The 23,854-nt window shown below is 48.3% G+C and overlaps 1 protein-coding gene across 13 annotated transcripts in view; it reads right to left on the bottom strand.

Moving 5' to 3' along the window:
- Positions 1-556: 556 nt before the first annotated feature.
- msi2b (musashi RNA-binding protein 2b) overlaps positions 557-23,854 on the bottom strand; it is a 431,971-nt gene continuing 408,673 nt past the window's right edge. For 5 of the 13 annotated variants that reach the window (XM_055657603.1, XM_055657607.1, XM_055657613.1 and 2 more), the window contains 4 exons: positions 14,285-14,356; positions 11,669-11,877; positions 3,607-3,688; positions 557-782 (listed from right to left, as the gene is read on the bottom strand). In XM_055657603.1, coding sequence (XP_055513578.1) covers positions 3,647-3,688; positions 11,669-11,877; positions 14,285-14,356 — 323 coding nt within the window. In that variant the 3' untranslated portion in view covers positions 557-782; positions 3,607-3,646. The remainder of the gene's footprint in view (positions 783-3,606; positions 3,689-11,668; positions 11,878-14,284; positions 14,357-23,854) is intronic. The other 8 variants (XM_055657610.1, XM_055657616.1, XM_055657605.1 and 5 more) reach the window with 7 other exon arrangements.

Raw genomic sequence — 23,854 nt, 5'->3', positions numbered from 1 at the left:
TGACAATAACATTAAGAAGCAAGGTAGATTCTCCACTGACCTAATTCAGTGGCTCGAGACAGTTAGTCGGCTGCCCCCCCCCCCCCCCCACCCACCCTCCGACAAGGAGCCAAACTCTTGCGCCCCTTCCTCAGTGTTAATGTCGCCTCTGCCAATGTCCTTGACCTCCCCAGCTCTCTCCCCCCCCCCCCTTCTTTACCACTCCAGTGAATAAGTAAAATCGAGGGGCAGGGCAGGGCGGGGAGGGAGTGAACGGGTGGCGGGAAGGGTCGTTACCAAACGGGGGCCACTGACCCAGCCAAATAAAAGCACGTGTGCGCACGCACACACACGTGCACACACACACACACACACACACAAACACACGCACACAATTGTTTCGAAGAGAGTACAGTGCAGGATTAATGGTATCAGAAATATAATACACAACCTAAAGACTACATCACTACCCATAACTCAAATAGGAGAAGAAAAAAAAAATCTGTGATTCAAAGTAAATTTCAAAATAAACCGAAAAACACAAAAAACTATTATTATTAATCATTTTAAAATGCCATTTTCTCTTTTTTTTTTATCCTAAGATTATTATAATACAGTAGACCATTGAGATGATGCGATTTCTAAAACATGTCCACTGAAAGCCACCTCCAGTTTTGTCGTTCAGTGATGATGTAGTGCTCGTTATTTCTCTAAGTCTTCTGCTTCCCGTAGATGACAACGTCTGAATCTGGGACCAGTCAGAAAGGTCGCCCAGGCTTGCTTGGAGTTCCTAAAGATAAACTCTGGTGGAGGGAGGAGGGAGGGGGGGGGGGGGGGGGGGGGGGGGGGGGGGGGGGGGGGAGAGAGAGAAGATGGAAGGGGAAATGGGGTGGGAGGCAAAAGGGAGCGGAGAGCAGACAAAAGGTCACACGGTCACTTTGGCTGAGCACTCGAGAGAATTCCGAGCTACCAATAATCACGACAAAAACAAAGAGAAAAATTCTACGGTGGACAAGGGTCAAATAAGAATTGAGGGTGCACAGGTGTTGAGGAAGGATAGGCAAGAACGTGTTTCATGGGTGGCAGAAGAAGAAAGATAGAGAGATAGAGAGAGAGAGAGGTAAAGAGAGACAGAGAGAGAGAGAGAGACAGAGAGAGAGAGACAGAGAGAAATAGAGGAAGCCAGATAGAGAGACTGAGAGAGAGACAGAGAGGGACAGTGACAGAGAGAGTGACAGAGAAAGGCAGAGAGAGACAGAGACAGGAGAGAGAGAGAGAGGGACAGAGAATGGTCTTTGTGCAAATCCTAATGGAGTTAGTGGGACTGCTGTTGGCTCATTCAGATAGGAAAACCACTGGTTGAGGAGATCTAACCTGCATTTCCACCGGGAGCTAGTGAATAATTCCTGATCCCAGTTAGAGCCACTGCCTCACAGCGCCAGAGAGCCAGGATCGATCCTGACCTCGGGCACTGTCTGTGTGGAGTTTGCACGTTCTCCCTGTAAATGCCTGGGTTTCCTCTGGGTGCACCGGTTCCCAAAGACACATAGGTTTGTAGGTTAATTGGCCTTTATAAATAGCCCCTAGCATGTAGGCACTGGATGAGGAAGTGGGATACATAGAACTAATGTGAACGGGTGATCGATTGTCAAAGCTGTCTCAGTGAGACAAAGGGCCTGTTTCCATGCTGTATAAATAAACTAAATTAAACTAATGTACGACTATTTTCATTTGTGTATTTAATAATTTAAACACAGTACTGTTTACGGGTATAAGGGAGTTTGATCTGCGCTTACAAAATCTGCAAACATTTTAATTGAAGACTTGGACGCAAAGGAACTGCAGATGTTGGAATCTTGAGCGAAACACAAAGCACTGGAGGAACTCAACGGGTCCGGCAGCATCTGGGGAGGGAATGGACGGGTGACATTTGGGGTTGGGACCCTTCTTCAGACATAGTGTTTTAGTCGAAGAGTTAATACTTTGTCCCTGCGATTCCGACACAGGACAACAGTGTGTAAACATCTACTGTACTGCAATGGTTTGAAATTTCACAGCCTGGATTTAGAAAGTCACTTTGAATAACTGAGCAAGCCTTTGATGCACATTCACAGGGTGCGGGTGTGAGATGTTGGGTTAGGCTCATTGCTTTTGGTTTAGAGATAGGGCCTGAAAACTGGCCCTTTGGCCCACTGAGTCTGTGCCGGCCATCGAATCTGTGCACTAACTAGTTCTATCCTACACACCAGGGACAGTTTACAGAAGCCAACTAACTTACAAATCTGGATGTCTTTGGAATAGACCCACCATACATGCCCCTTGCTATTCTCATTAGTTGGCCCAATGGATTTCCTTGTTTAATAACTGTAGTACTGAGTGCATAGGGAGTGGATGCGGGAAGTGGGAAAACGTAAAACTAGAGTGAACTGGACCCGGTGGGCCGAAGGGCCCGTTTCCACGCTGAATCTTCCAATGTGTGGATGGGTGAAACCTAGGGCTTCCTGGCCTGTGAGATTTAACACAACTATAGCATGTAGCCTCCAACTACCGGCAGGGACTGTCACAAAATCGTCACAAAGGAAACGGAGAATAGAGTTCAAAAATTGACCAAGATTAAGAGAAATAAAACACAATAAGTTCCTACATTCAGGAATTCTGTTTTTACATGTGGATTAAGGGATAAATATTAGCCGAGCCTCCAGGGGGGAACTGACCTGGTCCTTTTCCCAAACGCTGCCATCAATGGAGCCCTTCCCAAACAAAGAGCTCCTTCGTGCCTGCACCAACTACATGGTCTTTCTAACTGGGATGCTGTGCCCCAGGTGTTATGGTTTCCTATTCCCGGTGGAACTGGATGTGACCACAAGACTACCTCAATTGGGATCACACTCTAATACCCGCTCGAGGCAGGGAGCGATGACTCGATGTTATAACAGGGAACTGCAGCTAATGTTTTTTTCCCCACGAGACACACAAAATGCTGGATTTACTCTGCGGGTCAGGCAGCTTCTGTGGAGAAAATGGTGAAATAGGTGGCGTTTCGGGTAGGGACTGAAGAGATCATAGCTATAAGGTGATAGGGGGAAAGTTTAATGGAGATGTGCGGGGCAAGTTTTTTTACACAGAGGGTGGTGGGGGCCTGGAACTCGTTGCCAGGGGGAGGTGGTGGAGGCAGATACAATAGTGGCGTTTAAGAGGCATTTGGATCGGCACATAGGAACGCAGGGAGTGGAGGGATATGGAACAGGAGCAGGCAGAAGAGATCAGTTCAGCTAGGCATCATGCTCGGCACAGACACTGTGTTGTACTGATCTATGTTCTGCGTCACCTATCCATGTTCTCTAGTGATGCTGCCTGGCCCGCTGAGTTACTCCAGCATTTTGCGTCTATCTTTGAACAGAGACCTGGCTCGGCCACTGGATCCAGAGATCCACTGGCAATCGACACTCCAAGGGGACCCATCTTCCTTGATCCGGTTTTATACAGGAAAACTTATTTAGCAGAAGAGGGAATGAGAATAGGCAGGTAGGTAAGGAGGAGAGAATGGAAGTGTGTGCGTTGACAGGGTTTAGCTCTCTTAGGAAAAACAAGGGAAGGAAATGGGATGGAATAGATAATATGTAATACCTCAAACCTGGGATGGCAACCAACCAACACCTGTTTGCTTTCAATGGTATCCGTTTGTAAATGCAGTCGCAATCAACGGGCCCTAAAATTGTACAGTTAGTAAGTCTGTCAGTGCTCTGTAAATATTCAAACAAGGACACATTTCTCTCTCTTCTCAAAAGAAAACTTGCAAAAAAAATAATTAAAAAAACAAAAGTCTTAAGCTACAGGACATAACCGCACATTGGATCAGGTATCGAGTGGCTTAACAAATCCCGCTAAACTTATCACCCTGAAAATCACTATAACACCATCTCGGAAGAATGGGAAAAAACCTTTCGCAAAGAGGACTGGCCACCATCAACGTTGCGATCGCTGGCATATTAATATCGATGTCCGTTCATTATAGTCAGCTTCCTGCAACACATCCACCCTTGGACTAATGTCGAAGGAGGACAGCCATTTTAACTTGTTCCCTAAACCACCTTAAGTACCTTGGTGTGCAGGAAGGAACTGCAGGTGCTGGTTTAAACCGAAGATAGAGACCAAAAGCTGGAGTAACTCAGCGGGTCAGGCAGCATCTGCGGAGAAAAGGGATCGGGTGATGTTTCGGGCCAAGACCCTTCCTTTCAGTATTCCTTTTCTCCAGAGATCCTGTCTGATCCGCTCAGTCACTCCAGCTTTTTTGTGCCCATCTTTAGTGCCTTGGTAACAGGAAAATAAGACAGTTATCCCTCCACTGTTACAGTTGGCCTGTCATCTACAGAAAGGGAGGGGGGTTTTTACCGCAGGCGATTTCTCCCATTAATGAAGGTGATGTATCAATTCCAGCGGGTACTTATTTTTAAGAAATACGTATGTAGATATGTGGATTTGAAAGTTCTATTTTCACAAAAGTTAGCGTTAGGTTGAGCGCAGGGTTAGCGCCCAGGGAGAAAATCGGCAGGTTCTTCCGTTTATTACGGAGCTGCACTTTTGTATGTGGTGCAGGGAATGGAGGGACATGAACCACGTGCAGGCAGAGGGCATTAGTTTAAAGGGCCCGTCCCACTCTCACGACCTAATTCACGACCTCTGCCGAGTTTGCCCTTGACTCGTACTCGCAGCATGGTCGTCACGAGGTCGTAGGTAGGTCGTGATGCTGGTCGTAGGTACTCGTGGCATCAAGTAGGTCGGGGCGTTTTTTCTAGCCTGATGAAAAATGTCCACGAGTAAAAAACGTCGTGAATTAGGTGGTGAAAGTGGGACAGGCTCTTGACTTGGCATCATGTTCGGCGCCGGCATTGTGGGCCTGTTCCTGTGCATGTTCCGTGTTAGACACCTGCATCTTGGGATATTCGGATACCTGATGTTTAGTTTTTAGCAGGAGGGCAACAGTAAACTAGAAACCTGACGGAAACTTGAATCCGAATATTTAAGGATTGATCCCATGTTTATATTCGAGGGTTCAGAACCCTGTAAATTGATCATCTGAACCCCTGTATTTGAGGAGCTGAATCCCCTATATTTAAGACTGAAACTCCTGTTTACGAGGAGCTGAATATTTGTATATGGGATGTCCATCACGGCTTGAACCCTTGTACATGAACTAAACCCTGTGAAATGGGGAAGGTGAATCCCTATATATTGTAGAGCCGAACCCCTAATATTGCCATGGACCCCTATATATTGGTACAGAACCCCTTTATGTTACAGACCTCAGTTATTTTATATTGGGGTGCTGAAACCTTGTCTATTAGAGACCTGCACCTCTGTGTATTATGGCCCTGTACACATCTATATTATGGCCATGTACCCTAGAATGTATGGACACACCCCAGTATATATGAACCTGTACCCCTTTATATGAGAACATGTACCCCTTTAAATATGGACCTGTACCCCCGTATATTATAGATTGTGCTCCAGTCTATTATGGACCTGTATCCCAGTATATGACGGACCCCAGTATATTATGGACCTGTACCCTTATATATATATATACATATGGATATTCCTAACTGTCACTGTATGTCGTTGTCACTTGCGGGCGGAGCACCAAGGCAAATTCCTTGTAGGTGAATACTTGGCCAATAAACGTATTCATTCATTCACCTACACACCTGTATGTATGGAACTGTATCCTAATATGTTATCGACCTGAATCCCAATATATTTGGGCCTGTACCTCAGTATATTATAGACCTGACCCGCAGTATATTATGGACTTGAAACCCACTATATTATGTATATATGGTCCCGCACCTCTGTATACATGGACTTGCACCCCTGTTGCTCTGAACCTGCACCCTGTGAGTGGGTGAAAGGACATCTGTATGGTGGTGATGCCCATCAGTGTATTGGGCACGGCGTGCATCTCTGTGTAAGGGTTCATCATGGCAACAGTTAACACACAATACTGAAATGAAGCTGCCATTTGGGCTGGAGGCACGACTCTGCAGCTGGCCTCTGAACATTTTGTACTTTGAATCAACTGTTTCTTTGGTGCATTACAGTGCGGAGGGGCTGTCAGTCTCCAGACCCTCTCCTTCGCTTCTCCCCCGCTGCCACTCCCATGGCTGGGTACCCGGGATGGCCAAAGCCCACCTCAGAAGGTCATAAGTGATAGGAGTAGAATTAGGCCATTCGGCCGATCAAGTCTAAACCGCCATTCAATCATGGCTGATCTAGCTCTCCCTCCTAACCCCATTCTCCTGCCTTCTCCCCATAACCCCCAACACCCATACTAATTAAGAATCTCTCTCTCTCTGCCTTAAATATATCCACTGACTTGGCCTCCACAGCCTTCAGTGGCAAAGAATTCCACAGATTCACCCCTCCTCTGACTAAAGAAATTCCTCCTCGTCTCCTTCCTCAAAGAACGTCCCTTAATTCTGAGGCTATGATCTCTAATCCCGGACTCTCCCACTAGTGGAAACATCCTCTCCACATCCACTCTATTCAAGCCTTTCACTATTCTGTACGTTTCAATGAGGTCCCCCCTCATTCTTCTAAGCTCCAGCGAGTACAGGCCCAGAGCCGTCAAACGCTCATCATAGGTTAATCTTCTCATTCCTGGGATCCTTCTTGTAAACCCCCTCTGGACCCTCTCCGGAGCCAGCACATCCTTCCTCCGATATGGTGCCCAAAATTGCTCACGATATTCCAAATGATTGTGACCTGGGCTTGAACAGGCATCAGCTTCCAACTTGCTTGGTGGACTGGAAGGAATGGGGCAAAGCTGTCAACTGTGGGGAAGATGCATCCTTGCCCTGCGTCTGTCCCCAATTGGGAATAATTGGGCCAACGTTGGGCCGAGTGTGCACAGACCAGTGAGCCCCCATAACCCCCTGACCCCCAACCACCTTCTGTAGCCAGAGGGTGGTGAATCTGTAGAATGCACTGCCACAGACGGCCGTGGAGGCCAACTCATCTTTAAGGCGGAGATTGACAAGATTCTTGATTGCTACCGGAGTCAGGGGTTATGGGGAGGAGGCAAGAGAATGGGGTTGAGAGGGAGAGATAGATCAGCCGTGATCGAATGGTGGAGTGGACTCGATGGGCCCGAAGGCCTAATTCTGCTCCTAGAACTTATGAACTTATTCCTTCGGGCTTTGTAAAGTAACCTCTTACCAGAACTGACAGCCCCTCCTCAAGACTATTATTGGTTCATGCCAACACATCTAATATCAGAGCATAGCATCTTGACACAAACACATACAATTAAGAGGCAAGTTTCAACTCCAAAGCTACAGCATTTCATGTAATTGGTCTATATTGGCTGGATTAAAGTTGTGTAGAACGAGCCCGCATTCTCTGGACTTTTAAAATAAAGACAATGTCTCATCAAAGAGGATTCACTGAGGGACGAGGGGCGGAGGGGGGGAGGATTAAGGTGACAAACCCCTGGCACCGGGGATACAGTCTCAGGAACAGACACAAAGTGCTGGAGTAACTCAGTGGAGAACATGGATAGGTGTTTGTTTCTGGTCGGGGCACCTGTTCAGATAGTCTCAGGGTAAGGGGTTTGGTAGTTTAGAGCAGAGGTCAGGAAATATGTCCTCCGCTCAGCCAGCTGTTAATCTTTGTAAGTCTCTACTCAAAGGGCGCTATGGGGTTTAAGTTGTTGAGTGCACCCAAGGCAGGATGTCGAAGGGGGGGGGGGGGGGGGGGTGAGGAAGTGTGGCGAGGAATGTGGCGAGAACCAGAAGACATAGGTTTCAGGTGAGTGGGGAAAGATTTAATAGGAGCCCAAGGGGTAACCTTTTCACATAAAGGATGGTGGGTGTATGGAACGAGCCGGAGGAGGTCGTTGAGGCGGGGTCTAACGCAACTTTTAACAAACATTTAGATAGGTACATGGATAGGATAGGTTTAAAGGGATATGGGCCAAACGTAGGCAGGTGGGACTAGTGCAGATACGACATGTTGGTCGGTGTTGATAAATCATCGGACTATGGAGGCCCCGTCAGGAGAGTTCTTTGTAAGTGTGGAATATAGTTGTTATGTTGAGGGTTGTGGTCAGAGGGAAGCTGAGCCTGAACGTGTGGGGAAAAGATTAGCCAACGACAGGTTGAAGATGGCACTGGAGATCTTCACTTCTTCACTTTGAAAGTAGATGCTAGCAACTGGAGCACAGGCCACATTGTATTCGAGAAGTGGATACAAGGGACTGCAGATGTTGGTTTAAGGAGCAAGACACAAAATGCTGGAGTAACTCAGCGGGTCAGGCAGCATCTCTGGAGAACGTGGATTGGTGTCCTTTTGGGTCAGGACCCTTTTTCAGTCTGAAACATCACCCATCCACATTCTCCAGAGGCACTGCCTGACCCGCTGAGATACTTCTGCACTTTATTTGCCCCTTTTTTATACTGCCTTCAAGAAGCCTAATTGATAGGCCTCAGCTGGGTTTTCTGTGAGAGGGGGGACCTGTACAGACAAGGGGACAAAGGGGTGGGGGAATTGGTCAGTTAATTGCATACCCAGTGAGGAGTAGAAGCCATCCCAGACTCAGCAGGAAGGAGGGGGGGATAAGGAACATGGTTGTGGGGCAGGGATGAGCGAGTATTGCCTGGGCTTTGAAGGATGAGGTTTAAGTGCGTTGGTGATTCAAGCAAGAATTATGGGGAGTAGGAAATGGTGGATTGTAAACCCTCCCCCACCCCCTGATCCTCCTCTGCGGGGCCAAACGCAACCAGAACCCCTGTCTCCAGGGGAGCTGACGCGTGGCCCCGGAAACAGGGAACAAAGCGGATGGGAAAGTCAAGGCAGGACCGAGGATAAAACATCGCAGCCTCCACAGACCAACGCAAACACTGTCCACTAGGATCATCAGTAAGGCAATCTCTCAGCCAGACATGCTGCACACAGTAGAAAGTCATCCATTAAAACAAGCCTTAAGGAAAAAGCAACAAAAGCATTTCTGTCGCTTTGCCAATTCAACCTTTGTGAATTGCAATGACAAAATAATATGGAGATTTGATCCAAAATATAGCTGTTCTGTTTTGGCATGATGTTTGACAATTTGTGGTGATCCTGTATTTAATTTAATTGAAATTCCTCCTGTTATTGGGAGTTATAACATTTAACATACATCCCACTGTCTTAAGAGTTATAGATTCATTTTGGCCCTTTGATCCAACTTGCCCATGGCGACAAAGACGGCCCCTCAACACTCGTCCCAACTGCTCGTGCTTGGCCCACATCCCTCTAAACCTTTCCTATCCACTTACCTGTCCAAGTGTATTTTAAATGCTGTTATAGTATCTGCCTCAACTACTTCCTCTGGAAGCTTGTTCCATATACCCACCATCTTCTGTGTGAAAAAGTTGCATTTCAGGTTCCTATTAAATCTTTCCCCTCTCACCTTAAATCTTTGTCCTCTGGTTCTTGATGCCTCTACACTGGGTAAAAGACCCTGTGCATCTACCCTATCTATTCCCCTCATGATCTACGCCTCTATAAGATCATCCTGCGTTCCAAGGAATAAAGTCCTAGCCTATCCAACCTCTCCCTGTAGCTCAGGCCCTTAAGTCCTGGCACCATCCTCGTGGATCTTCTCTGCACCCTTTCCAGCTTAACAGCATCTTGCCTGTAGCAGGGTGAGCAAAACTGAACACAATACTCCAAATGTGGCCTCGCCAACGTCTTGTACATCTGTAGCATAACATCCCAACCTCAATAATCAATGCCCATACTGATGAAGACTAATGTGCCAAAAACCTTTTTGACCAACATTTCTACCTGTGATGCCACTTTCAAGGAACTATGAACCTGCACTCCTAGATCCCTCTGCTCCACAACAGTCCCCAGAGCCCTGCCATTCACTGTGAAAATCCTTCCCTGGTCAGACTTCCTCACACCTATCTGCATTAAGGTATTTTGTTGGTCCACATGCTTGATCAATGGTGTTTTATCATTAATGTCTTATTATTATTATTATTATTATTATTAATGTTTAGTGTTTTCTGAGTCTTTTGTAACTGTCACTGTATGTCATGTTGTTACTTGTGGGTGGAGCACCAAGGCAAATTCCTTGTATGTGAATACTTGGCCAATAAACTTACTTACTTACTTACTTACTTAAACCATTAACTGTTCCTCAGCCTACTTGCCCAACTGATCAAGATCCTGCTGCAATTTTTGATAACCATCTTCGCTATCAATGATGTCACCCACTTTAGTGTCTTATGCAAACTTACTAATCATTAATAATAGTGCATTACTAATGTATTAGCCTTGTGCATCATATTTGATATTCCCCCTCTCATGTTGTGCATCGCATTTAATATTCCCTCTTTCGTGTTGGATGTGACAGTTACTATTCCCCTTTTCACATTGGGTGCAACGTTTATTATTCTCCCTATTGTGTTGTGTTGTGTGCAACATTTATAATCGCCCCCCTCCCAAGCTGTGTTAATATTTTACATTCCCCAGTCTTTTAAGCGCTATTTGAGACACCCTCTGACTTCTTGTGTGCAAGGCTTCAGTTTTCAGACAGAAATATTTTTGTTTCCCTTTCTTTAAGCAATGCTAACCATGCATTATTTAATTAAAAAATAAACTGCAAGGTAAACAACAAACATTCAGTATTAATTGTTAGAGTTACTGAACCTTCTGGAGTGTGACATTGTGATTCATCCACATGGGATGTGTGCCCTAACTGTACCTCGTGGACTTTCTCTTATATACCTGTACAGGACGCTTCTGCCTTGGATATGAAAATTATTACCGTTACATGGCTTAACAACTAAAGGACAAAACGCACGTCATGGAACTTAAAAAACCCACACACACTGAGAAAAGAATAACTCTCATACTTTTTTTTTGCTCAAAATATATCCCCCCCCTTTACCCCACCCCCCCCGCCCCCATTCAAATCAAGAATGACGCTGTTAAACCAACAAAATGGAAAATGCAACAACATCGACTGCTTAGAAGACACAGATAACACACTCCAGATGAAAGCCCACATGACCTCTGACCCTGGCTTGTGCTCAGGATGGGGGATCTGGTGTCGAGTCCCAAGGACATCAGTAAGATGGGCGATGGAGTTTAGAGAGAGAGCAAGAGCGAGAGACAGAGAGAAAGAGAGAGAGAGAGGAATGATTCGAAAGGGGACTTCCCCCTTTTGGCCCAGCAAATCAAAAGTGGAAGATTACAGAAGCCACGGGAGGTGGCCGAGCGATTCTCCCTCCGCCGCACTCACGGGGATTTTCCTGTCGTGAAGAGTCGGCTCCCACCACGTCTACTCTGCTCTCTTTGGATCACAACCCATCAGTTTTATCCCCTTTGGCCTGCTCCTTTAATTGACGCCAGGACTCACAGCCTTTGGCAGCAAGCAAGTTCAGGACACCAGTAAAATACGCGCCAGCGGTGACAAATAGCCGCGCGGCCAGTGAAATAAAGGCAACTTTTATTTTGGTCAGAGGTCATGGTGAGATTTGTCTCTTAGCTCGATTAGTCTAGGCAGTACAGTTTTAGTGTCAGATCAAATGCTCATATTAGGCAAGAACTGAAAGGATGGAGGGGGGGGGGGAGTATTAAGGAGAGAGAGAAAAGGGGTGAAGTGGGGTAGGTGGGGCTGAATCGATAGTTGACTTACCCCGATGTTGTGTCCAAAGCCAGATCCCGGCTGGGGGCTGGTGGCGCTGATGTAGTTCCCAACGCCGGAGTCTTGGCTGGCCGTACCGTAGATCTCAGCCACAGGGCCGGGGCTGTTGGCTCCGGGGAAACCACCGTGCCGGGCAGGGTTGGTGCCTACTGGGGAAGCAGGGGCGCCATAATTCGGTTGAGCACTGTAGCTATTCAGGACTGGTGTGCAGAGAATAAAGCGGGATATGAGGCGTTGGGCCCGGCATGCAGAGTGTAACAAGCCAAATACTACTACATCAGCCTAAGGCCCGAGTTTTGTCCCACACTCAATCCAAGGCCATGCGGTAAGACAAGAGTGCTACTTACGATAGATAGTCAGCCCCGTACTACAGCTACGAAGTTCAGGAGTAACCCCCGGCCCAAGCCCCCCCCCTCTCTCTCTCTCCCACCACCCACCCCACCTCCCCGCTCCCCTAATCCATCTCTTCTCAGAAACAGTCAGCCCACCCCAGAGATAGCTGGCGTCCCGCTCTCATCAGATCCGATATCCATGCAGGGGGAAAACAATCTATCGACCGCCAGGCCGTGGTGAGACAGCATTCACAACCCATGCAAACTACAGGAGAGGCTAGTGCTCGACTACACAGCGGGTTAATAAAAGGCAGCTACAGCAACACAGGTTCTAGAGGCTAACACGGAAGGGAGAGGATTCTAGGGCAGGCTCTGGGGCGGACGGGGCAGTTTGCATAAGGGGCTGGGCTAACGTTCTCCAAACCCCCCACCCCCACCCCACCCATCCCCTCTCCTGCAACTCTTCCATCGTCCGAGAGAACGAACTGGATGATGGGTTCTGGTTTTCTTTTGATGAGGGTGGGGAGGGAATATCACAATGAAGAAAAGCCCACCGTGAGAGATAGGTCATCGTCGCCAGGGGCAAACAATAATGGCAAGATGCTAATAGTGAACTGGGTGGGAGAGGTGACGGTGAAGCAACAACCTCATGCCCAACCAATCCTGCCTGGTTCTCTTCTTCAATGAAGCAGGAGGAAACATCGATAGGGCCCTGGTGTTGAGGCCGTACATGGTCACACTTCACACACACTGCCGGAGAGGGTCAAAAGGTTGGAATCCTCCCTCTCTCAAAGGCCCAACATCATGGCAAATGGGACCAGCAAGTAACCTAGCTTTTGATATCCCCCTCCCCCCCCAATGAGAAGCAACCCCCCCCCAACCCCCTTCCTTCAAACGCAGTCACTGGCGGCCATGCCACCTCATCCAACGTGCCCAGCGAGATGCCCTGGTTTGATGCCACCGTGCGGAAAAGTGGCGGTGGAGGGTCGTCACTTGCCGTTGCCGAGGGGTGCTTGGGTGGGGAGAAGCAAGGACGGTTGGTGGACACACGATGGTCTTGAAGACCCCAAACCTCCTCCTGGGGGTGGGGAGATGAGGGGGGTGGGCGAGCACCTCATCTCAAAATGTGAAATATTCCGACTTGGACACTAAGCTTTGAAAGGAGGTTGGTCGGTAGCTACTTTGTGCTGGGTCTTCACACTGCAAACTAATGTGGGTGGCATAGAGTTAGAGTTGCTGCCTTACAGCACTTGCAGCACCAGAGACCCGGGTGCGATCCTGACTACGGGTGCTGTCCGTATGGAGTTTGTACGTTCTCCCTGTGACCGCCTGGGTGTTCTCTGAGATCTTCGGTTTCCTCCCACACTCCAAAGACGTACAGGTTTGTTGGTTAATTGGCTTGGTATGAGTGTAAATTGTCCCTAGCGTGTGTAGGGTAGGGATTGCTGGTCGGCATGGACTGGGTGGGCTGTTTCTGCGCTGTATCTCTAAACTAAACGAAACATAACTTTGGTGAAAGCAGGCTGAACTCTTTGGCGTTGGAGGGAGGAGCAACTCAATGGGCCGAGAGTCAACCGGGCAAGATGGGGACATCCTTGACCTATGCCACATCTCCGCTGGCTGCATCTGTGCTCCCCCTGCATAAATCATGGTTGGTACGGAGGTCAAGGTGAGACGAGCCCCAACCTAGACCCTCTCTCCCTCCCTGGGATCTCTTCAGAACCACACCGCTCCCCAAACATCTCCATGGGTCCACCGGCGTTTCTGGACGTCAGTAGGGACGAGCGCTCCTCCGGGGGGGGGGGGGCTTGGACTAGCTTCCGCATTCCCTGCTCCTTGGAATTCCGATGGCATGGGGTTGTGTCGAACCCCACTGCCCGGTTAGATTTTGGCTCTGCGTCTCATCTCCGATCCTTTACTCCACGTCACCGCCGCTCCAAACGGCAAAACCTTCCCCCGTCCCGCCCCGCTACCAACAGCGTGTTGCTACGTGTAGTGTTGCCGGTTTTGGAGAAGAAACTCCACGTCAGATTACAGTGAAACCTGTGTCCAACGGTCACCTTTGTTGGGGGTCTGGACCAAGGCGGAGGTTTGGAGAAGTCCCAGATGAGATGTAGAGAGGTACGGACCAAGTGCGGAAGGGCGGGGGTGGGGGGGGAGTAGGAGAATTAATGACGAAGATGACACCCTTTTGCCCAAGTCTACTCTCCCCCTACTTTGAATGGGAACCCTAACTGGGAGAATTAATCACTAGTACAGCTTCCAATTTACTTACATTGCTTACCTGTCATTTTAACCAGAGGCTGGGGCCACGTTAGCAGCTGGCTGCTTAATCCAGGTGCAGACCCTATTATAATTAAATTAGAAATCTGTTGGTTCTGAGAAGAGCTGGCTGCTTCAGACAGGTGACGTGAATCGAGGTGACCATTAGGGCAGGTTTGACTGTACCACTGTCTCACTGTCCCATCACCCCCCCCCCATCCCCCATCCTGCCCGCTTCCCCTTTTCCCCTGTCACACCTCACGCCTCACACATTTTCAGCAAAAGGAAAAGAAAGCCCCTTGCCATCTTAGGGGGCGGTAGGGTGGAGCAGCGTTAGAGTTGCTGCCTCACAGCGACCGAGACCCGGGTTCGATCCTGACTACGGGTGCTTGTCTGTACGAAGTTTCCACGTTCTCCCCGTAACCAGCGTGGGTTTTCTCCGGGTGCTCCGGTTTCCTCCCACACTCCAAAAACGTACAGGGTTGCAGGTTAATTGGCTTCTGCAAATTGCCTCTAGTGTGTAGGATAGAACTAGTGTATGGGTGATCGCTGGTCGGCGCGGACTCATTGGGCCAAAGGGCCCGTTTCCACGCTGGTTCTCTGAACAAAATCAAAGTAAATTAAAACTAAACATCTGCATTACCCTTGCGTCACCCTCAGGTTCCTATTAAATCTCCCTTCCCTCCTCTCACCTTAAACCCATGACCTCTACTTCTTGATTGCCCTACTCTGGGGAAAAGACCCTATCATGAATGGAGGCCCTGCAGCAGCCTGGATCGAAGGCCGCTCCAGAAGACCAAACGTGCGGACTGGGACTAGACTTAGGAAATGGTGCCAATACCTGGCGACTCTTGCATGCGGTCTCAGGAGACTATTTCTGCACACTTTGCTCATTGGGGATTGTGCTTAGGTATGGCAATAACTTGCTGAACTGAATGCAAAAAAAGAACCTCATTTGAGACAGTAAAGCACCAACTTATTGAAAACCCCGGGATGATCCTGAAGCTCAACGAGGATATTGGCGCTTCGCAACAGTTTCCACGGCAACGCAAAGGTTCGAGGGGGTGACCGCCATTTCCCAGGAACCTTTGAGCTGTTTCAGGAGTCTGGGCTGCTCGCTCTTCCTCTCCACTGTCCTCACCCCCTTGACCAACCAACCAACAAAGACAGGACACAAAGTGCTGGAGTAACTCAGCGGGCCAGGCAGCGCCTCTGAAGAACTTGATTGGTGATGTTCAGGGTCGGGACCCTTCAACAATCCCTTTATCTCGCAAAAAGCTGAAATCTGCTAATTCAGGTCAAGCTTCTCTGCACACTCTCGAAAGCCTCCAAGCCTTTCTTTAGAGATACAACGTGGAAACAGGCTCTTCAGCCCACCGAGTGCAAGCCAACCAGCTACCACCCTGAACACTAACACTATCCTACACACGTGGACAATTTACAGAAGCCAATTAACCTACATACCTCTAAGTCTTTGGAGTGAGGGAGGAAACTGGGGCATCTGGAGGAAACCCACGTGGTCACTGGGAGAATTTACAGACTGCACCCGAAGTCAGGATCGAACCCGGGTCTCTGGTGCTGTAAGGCGGCAACTCTACCGCTACTCCACTGAGCCGCCCTAGTAATGTGGCGCCTAGAAATGTGAGCAATGCCTCAAATCCATGACTTGGAAGCATGGTAATTGTACCTGCCTTCACCAACTCCTCTGCCCAGTTATTCCAAAGGACCTGGCTGCCTCAGTGCACCTAGATCACAGCACCAGAGTTAATGGAGATGTGGTGGCAATTGCTGCCCCGGGAAGAGAGACCGATCCTTTGCTCGGTGGCTTAAGACGGCTTGAAGTGTTCAGATTCACTATCTTTCGTCAGCTGCCAGTGGGTGGCAGTGGAACCCAGCTCGTCACACCACATTTTAGATAGGCACATGGATATGCAGAGAACAGAGGGGGATGGATCACGTGCAGGCAGAGGAGATTAGTTTAACCTGGCATCATGGATATTGTGGGCCAACTGGCCTGTTCCTGTGCTGCACTGTTCTATGTTCCAGATCATTCACCATTCAATGTGATTATGTCTGATAGGGCCAGATCTGTCCAGATCTGTAGATCACTGGGTCTCTCTCAAGCCTGCCCCACCATTCAATGTGATTGTGTCTGATCTGTCCAGGCCGCGACTCTTCTCACCTCTGGTGCCTAGTCATCCTCAGTTCTCCTTGACCTTTCCAAGCTTTATCACCCTCCTCTTTAAATACCTTCAGCAACCTAGCCTCCACAATTGTCTGGATTCAAGAATTTTGAAGATCCACCACCCTTGTTAAAAATAAAAGCCAAAGTATTCAATTGAATTGACAGTGCCCAGCTGCCATGGTGGAGTCCAAACTCATGACCTTTAGGTCATTGGTCCTGACTCTTACCATTGGCCCATTAACCACTGGGGCGGCACGGTGGCGCAGCGGTAGAGTTGCTGCGTTCCAGCTCCAGAGACCCGGGTTCGATCCTGACTACGGGTGCTGTTTGTACATTCACCCGGTGCTCTGGTTTCCTCCCACATTCCATTGACATGTAGGTGTGTAAGTTACACAAAAAAGCTGGAGAAACTCAGCGGGTGCAGCAGCATCTATGGAGCGAAGGAAATAGGCAACGTTTCGGGCCGAAACCAAGGGTTTCGGCCCGAAACGTTGCCTATTTCCTTCGCTCCATAGATGCTGCTGCACCCGCTGAGTTTCTCCAGCTGTTTTGTGTAACCTTCGATTCTCCAGCATCTGCAGTTCCCTCTTAAAAACTAGGTGTGTAAGTTAATTGGCTTGTGTAAACTGTCCCCAATGTGTGAGGTAGAACTAGCATGCAGGGGATCGCAGGTTGGCATGGACTCCATGGGCTGAAGAGCCTGTTTCCACGCTGTATGTCTCTAAACTAAAACGAAAAACTACAGTACCAGACTCCAGAGTTCTGCCTGAATCTGCCGCTGGGTTTAATAATGACTGTGTCTCACTGCGACCTGGTTTTGGGCAGGTGGATGGGGAGTTGGGGAAGAGGTGGATGTAACTTTATGTCCGGTTAGAATGCAACGTAACCTGGTAGAAATGGGGGTAGGACTGACACCAAAGATAACTATTGGATCAACATGCCTTAGTTTGCCCCTTCCCAATTACACAAGGATAAGGAGCAATCAAACTGGGAAGATCTACCTAACATCTTTCAATATAGATATCAATGTGGCAATGCAGCTGGTAGAATTGCTGCCTCACAGCGCCAGAGACCCGGGTTCAATCCTGACTACGGGTGCTGTGTGTACGGAGTTTGTACATTCTCCCTGTGACCTCCGTAGGTTTTCTCCGGGATCACCGGTTTCCTCCCACACTCCAAAGAAGTACAGGTTTGTAGGTTAATTGGCTTCGGTAAACATTTCAAAATTGTCCCTAGTGTGTAGGATACTGCTAGTGTACAGGGGGATGGATCGCTGGTTGGCATGGACTCTGTGGGCTGAAGGGCCCTGTTTCCACGCTGTATCTCTGAAGTCCATCTCAGAGTCCTGCCTCTGAAAATTGCCCCCTGGTGTGCCGGGACTGGATGGGGTAACATGGAACCAGTGTGAACGGGTGATCGATGGTCGGCGAGGACTCAGTGGGCCTTTTCCCATGCTGAATCTTTCAATCAATTCAATCCATAAACCTTTCACTTGAGTAAAGATTTCCAAAGAGTTACCACCATCCAGACAAAGTTATTTATTCTCAACTTTAAATGCCACCCCCACCTGCCGAGCTGTGCACACCCCGGCCCGGGGTAAAATAACCCTGCATACAAGGAACTGCAGATGCTGGTTTTAAAAAAAAAAGACACAAAGTGCTGGAGTAACTCAGCGGGGTCAGACAGCATCTCTGAAGTACAAGGATAGGTAAAGTTTCGGGAAAAGATAGCTGGAAGAGAGGGGGGGCAGGACAAAGTTTGGGAGGTCAAGGGTGGATGCAGGTCGGGGGGGGGGGGGGGGGGGGAGGGTTGATAGTCAGATGGTTGGGCAAAGGCCAGAGATAACAAGACAAACGGTGTGAGCCAAAAGGAATGAAGAGTTGGGATTTGTGAAGCTAAAGTAAGGAATGTAGGTGGAAGGGGAGGAGGGAGGGAGGGGAGAAATAGGTGCGTGTCTAGGTAGGGCACTGGGGAGAGAGACAGGGGCTAGTTAAGGGGGGAAGAAAGGTAGTTACCTAAAATTGGAGAATTCAATACTCATGCTAGCCCTGCATCTATTCTGTCAAGCCCCACTATGATGACTCAACCCGAAACGTCACCCATTTCATCTCTCCAGAGATGCTGCCTGACCCGCTGAGTCTCTCCTGCATTTTGTATCTATCTTCGGTTTTAAACCAGCATCTGCAGTTCCTTCCTACACAAGATTCCTCCTCGCTTCTCTGAACACCAAAATCCCGGCAAGCCTTTCCCCCCCCACTTCCGCCCTTTAACGAGTGGAATACCTAAATGGGCTCCTCTGCCTACGTCTGACTCACAAACACTTTTAGAGGCTATTAACATAATTTGCAGAGCGAGTATTGCTACCACAGCCCAGTTAGAGCTCCAAGCAGGAGGGGGAAGTTGCCTTTGTGGATTCATTAGACATAGCGAGGTGGCTGATTAAAACACAAAAGCCGGGCCCAGCAGTTATAATGGATGCATATAATTAAATTCAATCCTTAAATGCTTTCGCGGATATTTATAAGGAGATCGAAGTCGTTAAAGAGGCAGAAATCTTCATCGCTAACCTGTTCTTAAAGCACAATTGCCTTTTGGAACTCCCTTGCCGTATTTTCTGAGAATTAGCTAATTGTTGTTTAGTAGAAAATAAAAACTATTTTATTTGCAAGGTCATTTTGTTGTCTCATCTGATGTCTTTTTTTTATTTCCTCATTCCATGATGTGAGTATTACAGGCAACGGCAGCATTTATTGCCTCTCCTTGGTCGAAGAGTTTAGTTTAGTTTAGAGATACAGCGCAGAACAGGCCTTGGGCCCACCGAGTCCGCACCGACCAGCCATCCCCGCTCACTAACACTATCCTGTACACACAAGGGACAATTATAAAAACATTTATATCAAGCCAATTAACCTAGAAACCTGCCGTCATTGGGGTGTGGGAGGAAACTGAAGATCTTGGTGTAAACCCACACAGGTCATGGGGAGAACGTACAAACTCCGTACAGACAGCACCCGTAGTCAGGTTCGATCGAGCTGTAGGGCAGCAACTCTACCGCTGCGCCACCAGTTGGAATCATACTGCATGGAAAAAGGCCTTTCCGCCCAACTTGTCGATGTTGACCAAGATGCTCCCAAGCTAGTCCCATTTGCCCACGTTTGATCCATATCCCCCTCAAACTTTCCTATCCATATGTTTTAAATGTTACGACAGTACTTGTCTCAACCATCTCCTCTGGCCGCTCATTCCATACACCTACCACTCATTGTGAGAAAAAGTTGTCCCTTACGTTCCTATTCAATCTTCACTCTAAATCCTCGCCATCTAGTTCTTGATTCAGCTACACTTGGAGAAAGACTATGTGTATTCACACCTAACTATGCACCTCATGATGTTATTCACCTGTGTAGGATCACCCCTCTGTCTCCTGTGGCCAAGGAATATATCACCCAGAACACCCCATGTGACAACGATGGCCAATGTGACTAGGACATCCAATATACCTATGACACCCAATAGAACTAAGAAAACCCAACACAACTGGACACCCAATGTGACTAGGACACCCAATGTGACTAGGATACCCAATATAAACTCAGTGTTTTATTTGAGGGTAGGTTGGGAGCCACTGATTGCACTCCCTGTTACTAGCTTCTCTTGTGCTATTGCCAAGTAGTGATCAGGCAAGTGTGTGGTTGTCCATCCGGACAGCTTTAAAACGTCACTGCTTGAGAATAGAGTCTAAAGCTGTGGATCTTGATTGAAAGGCCATCGGCAATGAGTTGAGTAAAACTTCCTATCTGATCAGTGGTGAGAACGTGGGGCTTGCTACCACAGGGGATGGCCGCGTGTGAGGTCGTCGAAGGGGAAGTCGGATATGTCGACAGGAAACAGAAGGCATGTTGATAGGTTGAGATGGAGAATGATGGGTGGAAGTTTAATGACCAGGGATGTTAAATGCCCTGATCTTGTAAATCAAAAAAATCCCAATCGCAGATAGCTGAAATAAAAACAGAAACATTCAGGGCACTCAACAGGTCAGGCAACAGAGTTTATATTTTGGGTCAAAAACTCTATATCAGAGTCCTTTTGATAAATGGTCCCCAATTGGGAATAGCTGCTTAGACACAATGTGCTGGAGAAAATCTCTGGAGAAAAAGGATGGGTGATGTTTCGGGTCAGGACCCTTCTACAGATCCTTTCTCTTCAGGGGCGCAGCCTGACCCGCTGAGTAACTCCAGCGCTTTGTGTCTATCGTTGGTATAAACCAGCATCTGCAGTTCCTTGTTTCTATAGTAACTCTTGCTTCTTTTTCCACAGTTTCTGTTGCGTTCTCAACATTTTCTGATGTTATTTGCCCCTGATGTTGTGCTTTGTGTTATGAATCCATCCATCAGATTTGCATAACGTGTACAACATGTATAATATTGTGGCAGTATCTGTGGGGAAGGGCAGCAGTTGATTGATGAGGAGAATAAAAAATAGGATTTACGAGGATGTTGCCAGGACTAGAGGGTCTGAGCTATAGGCAGAGGTTGAGTATGCTAGGACTCTATTCCTTGAAGTGCAGGAGGATGAGGGGTGATTTTTTGAGGTGTACAAGATCATGAGTGGAATAGATCAGGTAGATGCACAGAGTCTCTTGCCCAGAGTAGATGAATCGAGAACCATTTGATTAGGAGCCAGTCCTAATTTCCTAAAGCAGCAGATACTCATTGGAGACCCTTAGACTATCATTAATCACACTTTCCTGAACAATCTTGCACTAAAACATTATTCCTTGCACTAAAACATTTATCCAGTATCCAAATAAGGACGAGTCTCACCCCGGTAACTCACTCCTCTCCTCTCCCATCGGGCAAGAGGTACAGAAGTGTGAAAACGCACACCTCCAGATTCAGGGACACTTTCTTCCCAGCTATCATCAGGCAACTGAACCTTCCTATCACCACCAAAGATCCTACAGCAAGCAAGATAGATCACTCGATGAAAAAGACGCAGTACGGACATGGGCAGATTCATGGGTAATTTTCGGCCCCATTTCCGTAACCGGCTTCCGTCTCCGCACCAAAGATCCCGTAGCGGAGCAAAGATACCAGTGCGTAGACGGAAGCCGGTTACGGAAACATCCTCGTAAAAAGTAAAAGTTCTTTGGTAAAACTCTTCTCCTCATTTTCAGAATTATAATTTATTAACACAAACTGTTCCCCCGCAACGTTGATTACACTGCGAGTCGGGTCGGGTTACTGAAATGGATGAAAAAAAGGCCCACGTTCCGCTCCGTTGCGTACTACACGTCAGCCCATAGCATTTAGGAGTGGTCTATCTTGCTCCGTAGGATTTTTGATCACCACCTAGAGAGCAGTCCTGACTTCCCATCTACCTCATTGGAGACCTGCAAACTCTTTATCCTGTATCTGCGCACAGTGTACAATCTGTGCTTGTTTGTAATCATGTATAGTCTTTCTGCTGACTGGTTAGCACACAACAAAAGCTTTTCATTGTCCCCTCAGTGCATGTGACAACATACTAAACTAATGCAACAGTCTGGATCATGGCTTCAAGTGTCAAAGCGTGAGGCTTGGATCCTTGTGCCTCAGCGGCAGAAGTGTTGTCCTCTAAGCAGAGCAGGCATCTTCAAACTGATCAGACGCTTCTTCTCCAGTTGATGAGTCTGTCCGAGGACTGAACAACTAACCTTGTTGTAAAGCAATTGCAAAATGCTGCCATGAACGCCAGGCAGCCTCCGTGGAGGCAGAAGCAAAGTTACTACTCAAAGCTGACAAGGTGACAAGCACCACAATGGTAGAGTTGCTGCCTCACAGCGCCAGAGACCCGGGTTCGATCCTGCCAACGGGCGCTTGTCTATAGGGAGTTTGTATATTCTCCCCGTGACCGCGTGGGTTTTCTTCCCCCCCCCGAGTTCTGCCTGAATCTGCCGCTGGGTTTAATAATGACTGTGTCTCATTGCGACCTGGTTTTGGGCTGGTGGATGGGGAGGTGGGGGAGGAAGTGGATGGAACTTTATGTCCGGTTAGAATGGGGGCAGGACTGACATCGAACATGACAATTGGATCAACATGCCTTAGTTTACCCCTTCCCACTATACAAGGACAAGGAGCAACAGTCTGGATCATAGCTTCAAGTGTCAAAGCATGAGGCATAAGATCTACCTAATGTCTTTCAATATCGATATCAATGTGGCAATGCAGCTGGTAGAGTGGCTGCCTCACAGCGCCAGGGACCCGGGTTTGATCCTGACTTCGGGTGCTGTCCGTGCGGAGTTTGTACGTTCCTCCTGTGACCATGTGTGGTTTTCTCCAGATGCTCTGGTTTCCTCCCACACTCCAAAGACGTACAGGTTTGTAGGTTAGTTGGCTTCTGTAAATTGTCCCTGGTCTGTAGGTCAGAACTAGTGAACAGGCGCCGTGGACTTGGTCTCCACGCTGTATCTCTAAAGTCTAAAGAATCTAAAGGACAACCTGAGTAGAAACAGCTCGGTAAAAAGCAGTCGCAACATCAGCAGCACAGTGGCGGTGTTGACCTGTTGCGTGTTCTGCTCCAGGGAGGTGCCAACAGAATCACTGGTCACCCCAGGACCACGGGCACCAACCTCACCCTCACTGAAGCCACCCGCTGCACGGCATGGATTGGCGTGGCGAGAGTGGGTACAAGAGGAGACACTCACCGTACCCTCACTGGAAGGGAACGAGACCTTCCTAATGCTGTGTAACACCACGATAGGCCTTAGCAACAGAATTAGCAAGAGACAACACAGCATTGCTTTGTTCATAGATATCTGTCATTTGTATTCCGAAATAACAGAAAATTGCACAAGATCTGGGATAGTCAGGCTTGTGTAGATGGGACGTGTTGGTCGGTGTGGGCAGCTTGAGCAGACGTGCCTGTTTCCACACTGTGTTACTCTATCTCCGTGTAGGTTTTACAAGGGTAATATATCACCGTTACATTTCCTGCCCAGAGAGCCGCTGCCTCACATCGCCAGAGACAGATTTGATCCTGACCTCGGGTGTGTGGAGTTTGCACGTTCTCCCTGTGACCGCGTGGGTTTCCTCCGGGTCCTCCGGTTTCATCCCACATCCCAAAGACGTGCGGGTTTGCAGGGTAATCGGCCCTCTGTGAATTGCCCCTCGTGAGTAGGGAGTGGATGGAATAAGTGGGATGACGTGGACTAGTGTGCGTGAATGGGTGATCGGCCTGGACTCGGTGGGCCGAAGGGCCCTTTTCCATGCTGTGTCTCGAAACGTGCACCTGTCTAATGTGATGTGCAGTCAGGATATGGGTTGGTTAAAATAGCCAATTGCCGGCTTTTCTTTCTGTGTAGTTGGGAGGGGAGAGGGGGTGCTTGCCTTGTTGTGGAACATGTGTGAAAGGCTCTTC

This window comes from Leucoraja erinacea, chromosome 28 (genome assembly GCF_028641065.1).
Source record: "Leucoraja erinacea ecotype New England chromosome 28, Leri_hhj_1, whole genome shotgun sequence".
NCBI lineage: Eukaryota > Metazoa > Chordata > Chondrichthyes > Rajiformes > Rajidae > Leucoraja > Leucoraja erinaceus.
This window is presented reverse-complemented; position numbering and strand designations above follow the sequence as displayed.